This window comes from Pseudoliparis swirei, chromosome 10, assembly GCF_029220125.1.
Source record: "Pseudoliparis swirei isolate HS2019 ecotype Mariana Trench chromosome 10, NWPU_hadal_v1, whole genome shotgun sequence".
Lineage (NCBI taxonomy): Eukaryota > Metazoa > Chordata > Actinopteri > Perciformes > Liparidae > Pseudoliparis > Pseudoliparis swirei.
This window is the reverse complement of record NC_079397.1, coordinates 18,117,816-18,136,370: the sequence shown is the minus strand read 5'-3', so window position 1 is coordinate 18,136,370 and position 18,555 is coordinate 18,117,816. Positions and strand designations below refer to the sequence as shown.

General features: G+C 44.7%; 3 protein-coding genes across 7 annotated transcripts in view; 2 read left to right on the top strand and 1 right to left on the bottom strand.

The window, feature by feature from the left end:
* Positions 1–2,390, top strand: part of nav3 (neuron navigator 3) — a 68,294-nt gene extending 65,904 nt beyond the window's left edge. For all 3 annotated transcript variants that reach the window (XM_056425151.1, XM_056425149.1, XM_056425152.1), the window contains one exon: positions 1,523–2,390. In XM_056425151.1, the coding sequence (XP_056281126.1) occupies positions 1,523–1,642 (120 nt within the window). In that variant the 3' untranslated portion in view covers positions 1,643–2,390. The remainder of the gene's footprint in view (positions 1–1,522) is intronic.
* Positions 1–18,555, bottom strand: part of osgep (O-sialoglycoprotein endopeptidase) — a 265,288-nt gene that overhangs the window by 235,627 nt on the left and 11,106 nt on the right. For 2 of the 3 annotated variants that reach the window (XM_056425172.1, XM_056425174.1), the window contains exons 9-12: positions 18,365–18,455; positions 17,517–17,592; positions 17,208–17,306; positions 16,862–17,121 (exon numbers count right to left, since the gene is read on the bottom strand). In XM_056425172.1, coding sequence (XP_056281147.1) covers positions 17,082–17,121; positions 17,208–17,306; positions 17,517–17,592; positions 18,365–18,455 — 306 coding nt within the window. In that variant the 3' untranslated portion in view covers positions 16,862–17,081. Of the gene's footprint in view, positions 1–16,861; positions 17,122–17,207; positions 17,307–17,516; positions 17,593–18,364; positions 18,456–18,555 lie in introns of those variants that run through there. The other variant, XM_056425173.1, reaches the window with a different exon arrangement.
* On the top strand, positions 7,435–16,861 carry si:ch211-214j24.10 (uncharacterized protein LOC558894 homolog). The gene is made up of 4 exons (XM_056425179.1): positions 7,435–7,715; positions 13,258–13,998; positions 14,076–14,108; positions 16,157–16,861. Exons 1-4 carry the CDS (start codon positions 7,700–7,702, stop codon positions 16,204–16,206), a joined length of 840 nt encoding a protein of 279 aa, XP_056281154.1. The 5' UTR covers positions 7,435–7,699; the 3' UTR covers positions 16,207–16,861.

Genomic DNA, 18,555 nt, shown 5'->3' with positions numbered 1-18,555 from the left:
AACTACACTATGAACACATGAACTACACAATGAACACATGAACTACACTATGAACACATGAACTACACTATGAACTACATTATGAACACATGAACTACACTATGAACACATGAACTACACGATGAACACATGAACTACACTATGAACACATGAACTACACTATGAACACATGAACTACACTATGAACACATGAACTACATGATGAACACATGAACTAACACTATGAACACATGAACTACACTATGAACTACATTATGAACACATGAACTACACTATGAACACATGAACTACACGATGAACACATGAACTACACTATGAACACATGAACTAACACTATGAACACATGAACTACACTATGAACACATGAACTACACGATGAACACATGAACTACACTATGAACACATGAACTACATGATGAACACATGAACTACACTATGAACACATGAACTAACACTATGAACACATGAACTACACTATGAACACATGAACTACACTATGAACACATGAACTAACACTATGAACACATGAACTACACGATGAACACATGAACTACACGATGAACACATGAACTACACGATGAACACGTGAACTACACTATGAACACGTGAACTACACTATGAACACGTGAACTACACTATGAACACGTGAACTACACTATGAACACATGAACTACACTATGAACACATGAACTAACACTATGAACACATGAACTACACTATGAACACATGAACTAACACTATGAACACATGAACTACACTATGAACACATGAACTACACTATGAACACATGAACTACACTATGAACACATGAACTACACTATGAACACATGAACTACACTGAACACCTGAACTACACTATGAAAACGTGAACTACACTATGAACACGTGAACTACACTATGAACACATGAACTACACTATGAACACATGCACTACACTATGAACACATGAACTACACTATGAACACATGAACTACACAATGAACACGTGAACTAACACTATGAACACGTGAACTACAATGAACACATGAACTACACGATGAACACATGAACTACACTATGAACACATGAACTACACTATGAACACATGAACTAACACTATGAACACGTGAACTACACTATGAACACGTGAACTACACGATGAACACATGAACTACACGATGAACACATGAACTACACTATGAACACATGAACTACACTATGAACACATGAACTACACGATGAACACATGAACTACACGATGAACACATGAACTACACTATGAACACATGAACTAACACTATGAACACGTGAACTACACTATGAACACGTGAACTACACTATGAACACATGAACTACACGATGAACACATGAACTACACGATGAACACATGAACTACACTATGAACACATGAACTAACACTATGAACACGTGAACTACACTATGAACACGTGAACTACACGATGAACACATGAACTACACGATGAACACATGAACTACACTATGAACACATGAACTACCGCTAAGTGTGTAACTTCTGCTCCAGATGAACATGCTGCTGCGGCTGCAGGAGGCGGCTAACTACTCCAGCACGCAGAGCTGCGACAGCGACAGCACCAGTCACCATGACGACCAGCTGGACTCCTCGCTGGAGTCGGCGCTATGAGACCCCGAAGTCTGGACCCTGAACCCTGAACCTGACCCCGAACCAGGAACCTGACCCCTGACCCCGACCAGACTCCTCCCATAGTGCACAGGTGTATGAAAAGTTGTATTTCAAATGTTACGCCCGCCATTTAAAAGAAACACTCATATGTTTACATTACAATGGTGCAATATTAACCATTAAACGCCTTTATGTTTTTAGCGTACCCCACCATGCCGGTTGGACCGGATATATTTTAAAGGTTAATGTTGAACATTTGCGGATATAACTTTTCATACGTGTGCTGGAGGTTCCTCTGCCGGCATGAGATGTTTACAGGGAAGGTTCTGTTGTTGATGTCTGTCCTTGTTTACAGAGGTGCTACACACACACACACACACACTGTCCTTTAATCTGAGGCTCTGATTGGTTCCCTCCTCCCGTGTGATCAACAATCCAGCCATCCCACCCAGAGCGTCGATCTCCCACAATGCACCGCTCCTCTCCCGTTGTGATGGTGGTGACGGTGGTCAGCAGCTTCATCTCAGCTGAAGAACCATAGCATTCACTCTGGTCTGAGGGGTGGTCTCCTTCTTCTTTTTTTGGGGGTGAAACATTTGTCCTTAAATGTTTTATATTTTGTACATTTCTATGTAACATATCATGTAAATAGACAGAGACAGTGATTTAACTCATCTGGAGGATTTTGTAGTCTTTGTAAAGCCCTAATAAATGGTATTTGGTGTCACACGAGCAAACGGCATGCTGAGCTTTGTGTGTGTGTGTGTGTGCTTGTGTGTGTGTGAGAGAGTGTGCATGTGTGTGTGTGCCTGTGTGTGGGATTGCATGTGTGGTGCGTTTGTGTGTGTGAGATGTGTGTGTGAGTGTGCCTGTGTGTGTTATTGTTTGTGTGTGTTTGTGCATGTGTGTGGTGCGTTTGTGTGTGAGGTGTGTGTATGTGAGTGTGCTTTTGTGTGAGAGTGTGTGACTGTGCATGTGTGTTTTATTGTGTGTGTTTGTGCATGTGTGGGTATGGGTGTGTGAGTGTGTGTGTGTGTGTGAGCATGTGTGTTATGCTTATGTGTTATGCGTGTCATGTTACTGTCTGTTTACTTGGAGATCAATTTTTTTAATATTGTTATTAAGCACAATATAAATGATCCAAAGGGATATTCCCTCAGCCAGGGGACTGCTGCGTGTATGAATGTCTCTGTTGGTGAAACCTTTAATTCTACAAGAAACCAGAGCTGGCTGTGTGAGGATGAAGCTGGTGTTACCTGCAGAGCTAACAGGAGCGTTCATCATCATCATCATTATGGTAAGTGGACAGCAGCTGTTGTCAAAAATACAATCACAATGATCTTATATCTTAAATGTGAACGCACTGCTGAGAGACGTTTAAAATCAATCTAAATGCCATTACCGGTGTAAAGCAGGTGACTTAGTTACGTGTAGTCAGAAAGAAAAACAGACTTCTGACATCTGTTTACAATAAAATTACAAATTAGCTTCAACCGATATGTATTCACAAGATACAAGATTAAAAGACTGAAGGATTCATTGTAATTACATTTCAAAAACGGGAAATAATACAAATAAAACACGTAATCACATCTTTCAAAATGTAGGAAGGCCGTTTTATTTTGAAGGGCTAGTTGGACGTGTTACTTCCGGGGAGCTCGCGCTGTAGCTAAAGCCAACATGGGGCGAGAGGAGTCAGACAAACACCTTAAAAAGTGTCAAATTAACACAGATAACTCGATATCTTTACCGAAACACTCGTACTGGTACGACGTCTGGCTGTTCGTGCTGTTTGACGTCGCGTTTTTCCTCGTCATGTATTTCATAGTCCCGTAGAAAGGTAAGCTAACCCCGGAAGCTGCTACGCTAACGAGCTAAGTTAGCTAGCATGACGTCTTAATTATCCGTTAACTTAAATATATTAACGTGTGTGGTACACTTGCGCAAGGCGTGTAAAAACAATGTAATAACACCCGGTTTACCCTCATGTCACTGGGGATGAAAGACCTGTTTGTGTTGTTTAATTCTCCAGTTGAGTTATTCTCTTTAATATATTCGTATATTATCACTAATAAATCTGGGTAATGGAGTATTCATCTCGGCTTTAAACATGTCATGCCTTTATTGACTGGGGATTAGTGTGTAGCTTTTGTTTTCATTGTGCATAATTACCTCGTGATTCTATTCAAATCTTGAATCATAAACATAAGGTAGGTTTATGGGGAAACTTTTTCTGTGTGTACATTGCAGTAATATATATATATATATATATGCTAATATTACATTGCAGTAATATTGCAGCACTGCTGTCCGGCGGCACAATAAACTGCAGCAGATCCCTGGAGGTCTGGACACTCAGCTTTATTTTCATGGACACTTTAACCTGCTGGACATTCACGTTGGTCACTGCCTTGTGTATATATTTTGTTTCCTCTGTATATTTAGTATTTTAGTATTGTGTTTTGTGTTTTATCTTTGATTTTTATTAATGCTCTAATGTGCACCTGTTGCTGTTATCCTGAAATGTTCCCACTGTGCGACTAATATCTAATATACTAATATCGTATCCTAATATTTGTGTCACTTTAATCTGCACGTATTTTGTCTTTTCTCTGAGATCTAACATTGTTATTGTATTGAAGGTTTGCCTGGAGACATGAGATGTTGGCGCTGTCCTGCTGCCAGGGAATGCGACCCCAGCTGTGACTGAGCTCCATGGACCTGCACGTTTTATACTTTAACATAAGAGGTTTGACCCCTCGTGACCTGCTGCCAGTTGACTGCATGGTTGAAGTTGTTGCTCTGGGGAAGAGACAGACCAACACGTGACCATGGGGATCTGGGGATCCGGTGAACGGGCTGTGATGACACCAAAGAAACACACTTTTATTGAGGAACATGATTCTGGCACATCTACATTTCAAACGTTTTTTCATGGAATACACTGCAAATAAAAAGTTGTACCTCCTTGCTAAATGGTGACGATTGTTTTCTTGTTCAGCTGGTTCGACGATAATACTTTTAATAGTTATAATGCAATCCTTCTGAGCATTTACTGTTTATTACCTTACGCTCTTATTTTGAAAATTGTACTCCGTGTTTCCGGTCCGCGAGGAGCTAACAACTAACGTCTTTCAAGCTAATGCTAGTTCGTTAGGAGGACTTTTAAAACCCGGACCGTGGACCCGACCGGCGGCTCCGGCCGAGTGGAACACGCAGGTCGGTTCTGTTGGAGCGCCTCGTGACGCGTGTGACCGTTAGACACGCGAACGAGCTTCAAAGCGGCGTTAGCTCGCGTTAGCACGTACGCTAGCTAACAGCGGTGGTTGTAGCTAACGTATCGTAAACACACCAACGCGTGGCTACTGTACCTACGTCACAGCTCACCGTTACCCGGGAGTTACCGGAACAGTTTAAACTGAACCGGAAGCTCGTAGCCACGTCCCGCTGTGTTGGCCCGTTACACCCAACCGGGAGAGTTGTGCTGCTCCCGGTGTGTCGGAGCTGTTCTTAACACAGCAGGTCCGCCATCATGAGGCCAAAGCTAACGGCTATGAGGAGAGCTGCAGCACGTGTGTGTGTGTGTGTGTGTGTGTCAGCTGATCTATGAACCTGTGTGTGTGTGTGTGTGAGTGAGTCTGTGTGTGAGTGTGAGTCTGTGTGTGAGTGCGAGTCTGTGTGTGTGTGTGTCAGCTGATCTATGAACCTGTGTGTGTGTGTGTGTGTGAGTGTGAGTGTGTGAGTGCGAGTCTGTGTGTGTGTGTCAGCTGATCTATGAACCTGTGTGTGTGTGAGTGTGAGTCTGTGTGTGTGTGTCAGCTGATCTATGAACCTGTGTGTGAGTGAGTGTGTGTGAGTGCGAGTCTGTGTGTGTCAGCTGATCTATGAACCTGTGTGTGTGTGTGTGTGTGTGAGTGAGTCTGTGTGTGAGTGCGAGTCTGTGTGTGTGTGTGTGTGTCAGCTGATCTGTGAACGTGTGTGTGTGTGTGTGAGTCTCTGTGAGTGCGAGTCTGTGTGTGTCAGCTGATGTGTGTGTGTGTGTGTGTGTGTGTGTGTGTGTGTGTGTGTCAGCTGATCTATGAACCTGTGTGTGTGTGTGTGTGTGAGTGTGAGTCTGTGTGAGTGTGAGTCTGTGTGTGTGTGTGTGTCAGCTGATCTGTGAACGTGTGTGTGTGTGTGAGTCTCTGTGTGTGTGTGTGTGTGTGTGTGTGTGTGTGTGTGTGTGTGTGTGTGTGTGTGTGTGTGTGTGTGTGTGTGTGTGTGTGTGTGTGTGTGTGTGTGTGTGTGTGTGTGTGTCAGCTGATCTATGAACCTGAATAAGTTCAACATGTATCTGAGCCTGTTTGCACGGGGGTAAGAGAGTGCACTGCAATGGTATTCTTATTTATTTGTGGTTATTTATTGTTATTACATTTTTTAAACAACTATTAACAATTATAACTTATTTTTTTATAATTTACAATATTTATTTGGACGGAGGTCTCTTTTAATTCATTTCGGGGCCTCCTCGTGGTTTATTGCAGTCGGTAGAAGAAGAAACGCTCACCAGGTATCTGAGCCCATGTTGGAGGCCAAAGGGACTCCAGAGAATGTATCTGAGGGAAACGCAGCACTGCGTATGTGTTCTGTGTCTTGCACAGGTGCCACGGTGGAGATGTCCACCCAGAGTGTCCCTCCTTCCACATGCAGGAGTCCTACCTGCTGCAGCACAGCCACCCGGAGTCGCACGGCGAGCTCCAGAGCTCCGCCGGCGGGCCCGGGAAGAAGGCCCGGCGGCCCGAGTTCCCGTCGCCTTTCCCCATCCGCGACCGGCCCGACCCTCACGCGTGACAGAAGTGCGGCAAAAGAGACACGTGCTCACACACATGGAGAAGAGTCCTTTTGGTCTTTCACGGTGGACATGGAGCATCCCGCCTTTGACATGCAGTCGACGTCCCGGCAGGAGGAGGAGAGCCGGGTCTCAGGAGAATCAGAACCAGGCGAGAGCCTGAGGGACTGTCGGACCCTGCTGCTGTGACATGGGAGGTGTGGGGGTCTCAGAAACACGCCCACGCTCCACCACAAGGACACACAAAATCAAAGTTAACATTGCATAGCTTGAAAATGATTTAAAATGAGCAAACCCGTGTGTGACAGAAACAAGACATCACCCTTGGGGACCAGTGGGAGGAGTCTGTTGCCAAGCAAATCTTTATTTTAGTCTCCATATAAAATGAATTATATTCAATTTAAGTCATGATAGGATACATGTTTTCTGTCTTCAGCTTGAGAGGATGTTGATGTCAATTAACAGATGAGGAATGAGGTTGAGTGAATGAAAGGAAGAGCACACAGCAATGTGAAGAAGAGGAGGGCAACAGCTGGCAGATGGCATGTCGGTGTGTCAGGTGACCGATCGAAGAGGAGGTGGAGAATCTGGAGGACGGTGGCCAGAGGAGAGCGAGGGACGTGAGTATTGTATTATTATGTGTTCTTTGCACGCTTCCTCCACTGTGTGACTGATTACAGGTTTATTATTCACTGATTCATGGTCTTACATTTCAGAAAAACAATAAAAGGAATAAGTTAAAAGAGCAGAATGTCTAATTAATTGATGACTAACAGAATGTAAAAGAGCCTGTTGCTAGACATCTTTTTGCATATCTCAAGAGCATGTAAACCCTTTAGACCAGTGAGTGTGTGGAAGGAAATACAACATGGTTAAAACAGACTATATGTGGATAAGTCAAGTTTCTCTTTCATTTAGTTAAAGGTAAATAAGGTTATTGTCATTGCAAGAAAAACAAACCACAAAGAGTCCCTGAGTGGGTTCATGAAGCTGTGTCGCCTGACACCACGTGGTTACCACATTGAAATGTCGTCACACTCCGGTTTGAATATAAAATTCCCTCCAAGTTTCCCGCCGGACGCTTATCCGCGGGCACTTCCGGTCCCACCCACATTTTCGTGTCGCTTCCGGGTGGCTACACAAGACTCATCCAGCGAGCCGTCGTTCTCTAGCGCCGAAACAAAAGTTACTAAACGGTTACGCTTCCACAACACGTTCAACGAAAAGACATGCATATCAAAACAGGTGAGTTTGTACAACTTTCCGACGGATCTGACCCGCATTCCTCACTCCGGGAGCCGTCGCGCTGCCGCTGGTGTTAGCAGCTAAGCTAACGTAGCAGCTGGCCGCTTTGAATGGGGGTTACGAAACTTTGGCTTCGGCTAACATGCTAGCTGGTAATCCGCGCCATGAAGAAGCCGCAGCCCTGTCGTTGCTTTAGAGACACCGGGGAACTAGAGTCACTATGACGTAACGACCGGGGAACACAAACCGTCGAGTTACCGCCGTAGCACCGTGACGTTGCTAATTAAAGTGAGCTAACACCGGTGCAGTCTTGTTAGCTTCATAGCACACGGACCGGAGCGTGTTGTTGTGCCGGACAGAGGGGCTCCACAGGCCGCTCGGTGGGCTCGTGTAACCGGAGCGCAGGCGGCCCGGTCCTCTCCGGTTCGGTGAGCTGACGGTGCCGCTCCGGTGTGTTCGGGACGTGGCGCAGCGGGACGCCGCGGGGCCGACAGCCCGGTGACCTCGGCCGTGAGCCGGTGACCTCGCGGACTCAACCCGTCGGTGGTCCTCCGGGGACAGCGTCAAGTTAACCCGTCAACACGAAGGTGTCAAACACTCCGGATTCACCACGAGACACCTGTTACCTAACATTACCACCACATCACTGAGGTGGGACAGGTAGACAGGTAGACAGGTAGACTCTGGTGTAGTGACAGGTAGACTCTGGTGTAGTGACAGGTAGACTCTGGTGTAGTGACAGGTAGACTCTGTTGTAGTGACAGGTAGACTCTGTTGTAGTGACAGGTAGACTCTGTTGTAGTGACAGGTAGACTCTGGTGTAGTGACAGGTAGACTCTGATGGAGTGACAGGTAGACTCTGATGGAGTGACAGGTAGACTCTGATGGAGTGACAGGTAGACTCTGATGTAGTGACAGGTAGACTCTGATGTAGTGACAGGTAGACTCTGATGTAGTGACAGGTAGACTCTGGTGTAGTGACAGGTAGACTCTGGTGTAGTGACAGGTAGACTCTGGTGTAGTGACAGGTAGACTCTGTTGTAGTGACAGGTAGACTCTGGTGTAGTGACAGGTAGACTCTGTTGTAGTGACAGGTAGACTCTGTTGTAGTGACAGGTAGACTCTGATGTAGTGACAGGTAGACTCTGATGGAGTGACAGGTAGACTCTGGTGTAGTGACAGGTAGACTCTGATGTAGTGACAGGTAGACTCTGATGTAGTGACAGGTAGACTCTGGTGTAGTGACAGGTAGACTCTGATGGAGTGACAGGTAGACTCTGATGGAGTGACAGGTAGACTCTGGTGTAGTGACAGGTAGACTCTGGTGTAGTGACAGGTAGACTCTGGTGTAGTGACAGGTAGACTCTGGTGTAGTGACAGGTAGACTCTGGTGTAGTGACAGGTAGACTCTGATGTAGTGACAGGTAGACTCTGATGGAGTGACAGGTAGACTCTGATGGAGTGACAGGTAGACTCTGATGGAGTGACAGGTAGACTCTGATGTAGTGACAGGTAGACTCTGATGGAGTGACAGGTAGACTCTGATGGAGTGACAGGTAGACTCTGATGTAGTGACAGGTAGACTCTGATGGAGTGACAGGTAGACTCTGATGGAGTGACAGGTAGACTCTGATGTAGTGACAGGTAGACTCTGGTGTAGTGACAGGTAGACTCTGGTGTAGTGACAGGTAGACTCTGATGTAGTGACAGGTAGACTCTGATGGAGTGACAGGTAGACTCTGATGGAGTGACAGGTAGACTCTGATGGAGTGACAGGTAGACTCTGATGGAGTGACAGGTAGACTCTGATGTAGTGACAGGTAGACTCTGATGTAGTGACAGGTAGACTCTGATGTAGTGACAGGTAGACTCTGGTGGAGTGACAGGTAGACTCTGGTGTAGTGACAGGTAGACTCTGATGTAGTGACAGGTAGACTCTGATGTAGTGACAGGTAGACTCTGATGTAGTGACAGGTAGACTCTGGTGGAGTGACAGGTAGACTCTGGTGTAGTGACAGGTAGACTCTGATGGAGTGACAGGTAGACTCTGGTGTAGTGACAGGTAGACTCTGATGGAGTGACAGGTAGACTCTGATGTAGTGACAGGTAGACTCTGATGGAGTGACAGGTAGACTCTGATGTAGTGACAGGTAGACTCTGATGTAGTGACAGGTAGACTCTGATGTAGTGACAGGTAGACTCTGGTGGAGTGACAGGTAGACTCTGGTGTAGTGACAGGTAGACTCTGATGGAGTGACAGGTAGACTCTGATGTAGTGACAGGTAGACTCTGGTGTAGTGACAGGTAGACTCTGATGTAGTGACAGGTAGACTCTGGTGTAGTGACAGGTAGACTCTGATGGAGTGACAGGTAGACTCTGGTGTAGTGACAGGTAGACTCTGATGTAGTGACAGGTAGACTCTGGTGTAGTGACAGGTAGACTCTGATGGAGTGACAGGTAGACTCTGGTGTAGTGACAGGTAGACTCTGATGGAGTGACAGGTAGACTCTGTTGTAGTGACAGGTAGACTCTGGTGGAGTGACAGGTAGACTCTGGTGTAGTGACAGGTAGACTCTGATGTAGTGACAGGTAGACTCTGATGGAGTGACAGGTAGACTCTGATGTAGTGACAGGTAGACTCTGGTGTAGTGACAGGTAGACTCTGATGGAGTGACAGGTAGACTCTGATGTAGTGACAGGTAGACTCTGATGGAGTGACAGGTAGACTCTGGTGTAGTGACAGGTAGACTCTGATGGAGTGACAGGTAGACTCTGATGTAGTGACAGGTAGACTCTGGTGTAGTGACAGGTAGACTCTGATGGAGTGACAGGTAGACTCTGATGTAGTGACAGGTAGACTCTGGTGTAGTGACAGGTAGACTCTGATGGAGTGACAGGTAGACTCTGATGTAGTGACAGGTAGACTCTGGTATAGTGACAGGTAGACTCTGGTGTAGTGACAGGTAGACTCTGGTGTAGTGACAGGTAGACTCTGGTGTAGTGACAGGTAGACTCTGGTGTAGTGACAGGTAGACTCTGATGGAGTGACAGGTAGACTCTGATGTAGTGACAGGTAGACTCTGGTGTAGTGACAGGTAGACTCTGGTGTAGTGACAGGTACACTCTGATGGAGTGACAGGTAGACTCTGATGGAGTGACAGGTAGACTCTGGTGTAGTGACAGGTAGACTCTGATGGAGTGACAGGTAGACTCTGGTGTAGTGACAGGTAGACTCTGGTGTAGTGACAGGTAGACTCTGGTGTAGTGACAGGTACACTCTGATGGAGTGACAGGTAGACTCTGATGTAGTGACAGGTAGACTCTGATGTAGTGACAGGTAGACTCTGGTGTAGTGACAGGTAGACTCTGGTGTAGTGACAGGTAGACTCTGGTGTAGTGACAGGTAGACTCTGATGGAGTGACAGGTAGACTCTGATGGAGTGACAGGTAGACTCTGGTGTAGTGACAGGTAGACTCTGATGGAGTGACAGGTAGACTCTGATGGAGTGACAGGTAGACTCTGGTGTAGTGACAGGTAGACTCTGATGTAGTGACAGGTAGACTCTGATGTAGTGACAGGTAGACTCTGATGTAGTGACAGGTAGACTCTGATGTAGTGACAGGTAGACTCTGATGTAGTGACAGGTAGACTCTGGTGGAGTGACAGGTAGACTCTGGTGGAGTGACAGGTAGACTCTGGTGGAGTGACAGGTAGACTCTGGTGTAGTGACAGGTAGACTCTGATGGAGTGACAGGTAGACTCTGGTGTAGTGACAGGTAGACTCTGATGGAGTGACAGGTAGACTCTGGTGTAGTGACAGGTAGACTCTGGTGGAGTGACAGGTAGACTCTGATGGAGTGACAGGTAGACTCTGGTGTAGTGACAGGTAGACTCTGATGGAGTGACAGGTAGACTCTGGTGGAGTGACAGGTAGACTCTGGTGTAGTGACAGGTAGACTCTGGTGTAGTGACAGGTAGACTCTGGTGTAGTGACAGGTAGACTCTGGTGTAGTGACAGGTAGACTCTGGTGTAGTGACAGGTACACTCTGATGGAGTGACAGGTAGACTCTGGTGTAGTGACAGGTAGACTCTGGTGTAGTGACAGGTAGACTCTGGTGTAGTGACAGGTACACTCTGATGGAGTGACAGGTAGACTCTGATGGAGTGACAGGTAGACTCTGGTGTAGTGACAGGTAGACTCTGATGGAGTGACAGGTAGACTCTGATGGAGTGACAGGTAGACTCTGGTGTAGTGACAGGTAGACTCTGATGTAGTGACAGGTAGACTCTGATGTAGTGACAGGTAGACTCTGGTGGAGTGACAGGTAGACTCTGGTGTAGTGACAGGTAGACTCTGATGGAGTGACAGGTAGACTCTGGTGGAGTGACAGGTAGACTCTGGTGGAGTGACAGGTAGACTCTGATGGAGTGACAGGTAGACTCTGGTGTAGTGACAGGTAGACTCTGATGGAGTGACAGGTAGACTCTGGTGTAGTGACAGGTAGACTCTGGTGTAGTGACAGGTAGACTCTGGTGTAGTGACAGGTAGACTCTGGTGTAGTGACAGGTAGACTCTGGTGGAGTGACAGGTAGACTCTGATGGAGTGACAGGTAGACTCTGATGGAGTGACAGGTAGACTCTGATGGAGTGACAGGTAGACTCTGGTGTAGTGACAGGTAGACTCTGGTGTAGTGACAGGTAGACTCTGGTGTAGTGACAGGTAGACTCTGGTGGAGTGACAGGTAGACTCTGGTGTAGTGACAGGTAGACTCTGGTGGGTAACATCACAGACACATTAATAGCTGCATCAAAGAGTTTGTCAGTTTACCTGTACAACAGGTGTTTATGTCGTGACTGGACCGTTATATACGTTTGTTGGCGTGTACTTCAGCCAGTAAACATTAAACATATAAAACTATTTATTGGTAATGTGTGTCGACTCAAGATTAGTAATGAATGGACCCACAAACAAACCCTCAGGGTGAGAGTCACACTCTGTGCTCTGATCCATCTCTCTGGGCTCGATTGACCCTCCTGGGGCTTCGTGCTGTACGGATCAGGACGTCTGGTCCTGAGCCCTCGACTCCCCTTGAAGACGTCTCCATTCACTAATCTGTAAAGGTGGGACAACGATACCAAAATAAATGTAAAGAGTTTCTGAATATTTATTACAGAGAGCGAAGCGACTCCGTCTGGCGGCTTCACCACACGGGGGAGTAGAATTAGCAGAAAGTAACTTTTAAAGTTCCTTCATTTATTATATAAATCGTTGTATTTCTTCTGCAAAGCTCTGAACACGTGCTAACTAGCACTAATGATAACTAGCACGTTAGCTCACGTGACCCATAAGCTTAACGTGCGCAGCGCCACAGCGTTGGTTACTCTGCGGTGGGAGGCGGCCTAAACGCTGCTTCCCGATTGGATGTTCACCTCTCGTCCTGCGGGTGTCGCGGTCTTTTCAATCTGAATGATAATAATGTTTTGGAGGAGCTGCTTCAGAGCTGCTGCTGTGGGTCCAACGCGTGTCGTGTGTTCCAGGTACATGGGAAGCCAGTACCACGGTGTGTGAGTCCGATTCCCTGTGCGATCCCGCCGCCGTCCTCGTCGCCGCCGCCAACTCCGAGCCGCACATCCGCAACCGCCGCCTGTCCCCCGGCTCGGGCAACTGCGGAGGCGGAGGCGGAGGCTGCGTCTCCGCGGGCGACCAGCCGCCCCGGCAGCTCTCGCCCGAAGGCGCCCCGACCGGCCACGCCCACGCCTTCCGCCGGGAAAAGGACCGCAAGCAGCACAAAGGCCTCCGCCTCCGCCGGGACGGCCAGAAGGGCGTCGGCCGGGCGAAGCTCGTCCAGAAGGACCGGTGGGCGGAGGACGGCCTGTCTCTGCTCAAGCCCCCGCCCGCCTTCCCGGTGCAGGACAGCCCCGCCAAGCTGCAGCCGGCCGTGAGCTACGCCTCCAAGGTGAAGGCGGGGCCGGCGAGCGGCGGGCTGGAGGAGGACCGCCCCGCCATCGGCGTGCTGCTCCAGAACCAGTGGGGTCTCAGTTTCATCAGCGAGGCGAGGCCGGCGCCCGATGCGCCCGGCCCGCGCCCCGCCCCCCCCCCTCAGCCCACAGACGGCGGACAATCACCAGACCTCCAGTTCCAGGCAGTTCTCACAGTCCAGCCTCCGGAAGACACGCCTCCTCCTCCCGCCGCCACGCGCCCAGAGGGGGACGCCGGCAACGGGAAGCTGCTGCTGAGTTGTCGCCACCTTGTGGAGGCTCTGAACTACCACAGTCGAGGTGAGCGGGCCGACGGGTCGTTGTTCTAGAACGTGATTCCCGATGCGTCGCTGTAACGATGTCCTCTTTGTCCTCAGAGTGGAACGCTGTCTGCAACAAACAGAAAAAAGGTACGACGAGTCTCTGCTGCGCTGCAGCTGTGACGGTTAATGTCTCACACGGAGTCCTTGTGTCTGTGCTCTTTGAACCTTCGTCTCCACAGCAGCGGCGCACACCTTGTTTAGAACATAACGGGCATATTCTAGAAGTATTTCCGCATATTGATGTGCATATTGGCTATCGCATGGTAAACTCATAACTAGATTAAAATTTCAAATATAAATACGTCCAAAATAGTTTCTAGAGAAGTTACTCGTCCAGTAATGTTAACATCAGAGTCATCGTTCAACATGTGTTCATTAAATAACTTTATTCCTCCAGCTTCACAGTAACACGAGAGGAACTAGTCGGTCTCTACTGTGAGGCCACAGAATAACAACAATAAGCTTTTAGCCGTCTCTAATCCTATTGTCTTTCCGTTGAACCGGTGTGTTGATAGATTATTGGCTTTATTAAACTGTGAGGATTGTGTTGTCCGCTTGAGGCCTGGGATGACGTGTTGGTCCACTCTACATTTTATATGACCTTGATTACGGGACCTTTCGGCTGTTAATTCTAAAAAGTTCATTAAATGTTGTCTGTGTCCTCAGCCCCCCTGGTGGCGTAACCACGTCACTGCGCCTACGCTCAAGTCCCCTTGTGCATCGATGTATAACAATGAAGTTTATTTATGTATGATGAATAACAATCTACAGTTCACTTAGCTTCTAGACATTTATTGTCTGGTGAGATTGTAAACAATGTCATCAAAATTATATATATATAATTGTATATATATATATCAAATTATATATAATATTTATAATTATATACAGGACTGTCTCAGAAAATTAGAATATTGTGATGAAGTTCTTTATTTTCTGCAATGCAATTCAAAAAACAAAAATGTCATGCATTCTGGATTCATTACAAATCAACTGAAATATTGCAAGCCTTTTATTCTGATTTATTGCTGATTATGGCTTACAGCTTAAGAAAACTCAAATATCCTATCTCTAAATATTAGAATATCATGAAAAAGTATACTAGTAGGGTATTAAACAAATCACTTGAATTGTCTAATTAACTCGAAACACCTGCAAGGGTTTCCTGAGCCTTGACAAACACTCAGCTGTTATAAATCTTTTTTTTACTTGGTCTGAGGAAATATTAAAATTTTATGAGATAGGATTTTAGAGTTTTCTTAAGCTGTAAGCCATAATCAGCAATATTAAAAGAATAAAAGGCTTGCAATATTTCAGTTGATTTGTAATGAATCCAGAATGCATGACATTTTTGTTTTTTTAATTGCATTACAGAAAATAAAGAACTTTATCACAATATTCTAAGACAGTCCTGTATATAATGTTATATATATTAAATGTATTTATATATTTAAAAATGTTATATATATATATATCATTTTATATATATTTAAAAATGTATATATAGGGTTAGGGTATATATATATATCATTTTATATATAACATTTTTAAATATGTATAAATATATATAACTGCCCCTCTTAGGCACACACACACACACACACACACACACACACACACACACACACACACTTACTGTAAATATTGTGTTGTTTTTTATTGTAAATAGTGTACTTGTTGCCCTTGCACATTCCTGCTGAGCATTGCCACTTTCATTTCACTGCACACCCTGTGTGTGTATGTGACAAATAAAACATCTTGAATCTTGAATCTTGAATATATATAACATTTTTAAATATATATAAAATATATTTATAATTTTATATATATTTAAAAATGTTATATATAATTGTATATATATATAATGTTATATATATTTTAAAATGTATATATTTAGAAATGTTAGATATACAATTGTATATATATATGATTATATATATTAAAAAATGTATTTATATATTTAAAAATGTTATATATACAATTATATATAATTTTATATATATTTAAAAATGTATGTATATATATATTGTTATATATATTTTAAAATGTTATATATAACATATCTATAAATAAATTTAAAAAACTGTTTTAATATTTTAAACTTCCTCCTGACTTTGTTTTGTCTCGTTTTTCAGTTCCAAAAAAGGTCGTGTGGTACAAGGACACCAAGGAGCGCCCGGCCTAGCGGTGCGACCCCAACACACACACATGCACATGAAACGCGTCGAGATGGACGGATGTACGAGTCCCTCACACACTGCACTCAGGATGACGTCTTCACGCAGAGCCACAGCAGACACTTTGGACTAACTCCTTTGAGATCTTACAGCAATGGACTTTTTTTAACGCCTTACAGAAAAGCCTGCCTTAATTAATCACACCTGTGTTCATCGCCTCGTTACCTTTTAGCTTGTATGTGTAGAGCTGGTCTTCTTTCCGTAAGAAAAAAAGAATAAATCTGAGCTGTAATTTAATTTCCCCCCTTTTGGAAGCTGCGGTCCGTTTCCTCGCCGTTTCTCGTCCTGTGAAGCGAGTGGTCAATCAAGCACTTTGAAAAAAATAATCTGTTGTGACCAATTCCTGTGTAGAAACCCTCAGCGAGTCGTTTCCTTCTCATTGGAAACAGGAAGTGCGTCTTCAGTTTACAGAGCGCCCGGAGGCCCGCCGCCGCCGCCCGCTCCTTTCTTTGGATGTGACTCGTGAATCCAGAAGGGATCTTACCATGTTCAGTATGTTGATTTTTTTGGAAAAGAAAATTTATTGAATAAAAAAAAATGTACACTGGAGATAGGAGGATTGTAAGTGAACAGTATTGCTTAATAAAAATGAATAAACTTGAAGGTTTTGCTTTTTGTATTTATTTAAAGTGCACATTTGATGACTAATGAGGATCTGTAACAGCTACATGTATTTCAAATATTTATTTACATAAAAATGTCACATGCGACTTCTCCACAGAATGATGCCGGCTAATGTCCATTCCATCATGGAATGTCCATTTCATGATGTAATATCATTAATCATGACGCAATGTCCATTCAGGTGACGTCATGTGGTCCATCAGTCTCTCCAGGTCACCTCCACTTCATCGGTTCTGTACCTGCAGCAAAACTCGTGGTAATGAGGCGGCACATCGGGAACGCATCGACACGTCATCGTCGAGTCACAGTAGAAACACAGCAGCACCTCTGGGTGATCCACGAGTCCTCCAGCGCCGTCACCTGACCCGACCGGAACATCTCCCAGCCGGCCTGAGCGATCATGGCTCCGTTGTCGATGCAGAACCTGGAACAAAGTGACCACCGGCGAGGTTTAGAGCTCGCTGAGGGAGAAGGACAACAGCGCTCATTGCAAAGCGAGCCGGGTTTCTACGGTCGTGGGATTTAAAAAACAGTTATTTCTAGGCCTGTTCAGATTTCCCACAGTCTTTGAACACACCTGTGACGAAAAACTGAACCGCAAAGCAGTTTAACGCGTCAGGAGTTCTACTCGTACCGTTCGTCTGTGGCGAACAGCTTGGCTCCTCGCTCCTCGCACATCACGCCCATCATCTCCTGCAGCCGCTCGTTACCTGCAGAGCACGCCGGGTCAACAACAACGTGAAGGCATTTTAACATTAAATGTACAAATGGTGTAAAACAAGATAATAACAGATGACTGATGTATAAATGTACATAATCGCCTACATTAAAAATTGCCTTTCTACATAGGAAACCTTTCACTTATATCTGAGGTTCAAAGGATCGACATGTAGACAAATAACTTCAACATCACAAAGGATATATACACATATATATATACACATATATATATATACATACATACATATGTGTATATATACATATATGTATATATACACATATGTATATATATACACACATACATGTATATATATAAACATATGTATATATATATATATACACATTTATATATATGTGTATATATATATATATATACACATATATATGTATATATATACACATATGTATATATATACACATATACATACACACATATATATGTTTATATATACACATATACATACATATGTATATATACACATATATATATGTATATATATACACACATATATATACACATATACATACATATATATACACATATATATGTATATATATACACATATATACATACATATGTATATATATATATACATATGTATATATATAAACATATGTATATATATATACACATTTATATATATGTATATATATGTGTATATATATATGTATATATATGTGTATATATATACACATATATATGTGTATATATATATATACACATAATTATATATTCTACGGGGGTCAAGATGAAGTACTCACAGCCGACGCCCCCCACGATGAGGACCTCCTGGGAGCCGCAGTGAGCCATGGCCCGCTCAGTGATCTCCACCAGCATGGAGAACACCGTCTCCTGCAGGAGGAGATCCACATGGTTCTGGAGAACTTCTAACAGACATCCACATGGTTCTGGAGAGATTCTAACTGACTACACCTCACATGGTTCTGGAGAG

What these genes read in the sequence shown, in the direction of transcription:
- si:ch211-214j24.10 (XM_056425179.1), top strand. An exon ending in TCTGAACTACCACAGTCGAG is followed by an intron (nt 13,999 to 14,075) that starts GTGAGCGGGCCG and finishes CTTTGTCCTCAG; the next exon opens with AGTGGAACGCTGTCTGCAAC. An exon ending in CTGCAACAAACAGAAAAAAG is followed by an intron (nt 14,109 to 16,156) that starts GTACGACGAGTC and finishes CTCGTTTTTCAG; the next exon opens with TTCCAAAAAAGGTCGTGTGG.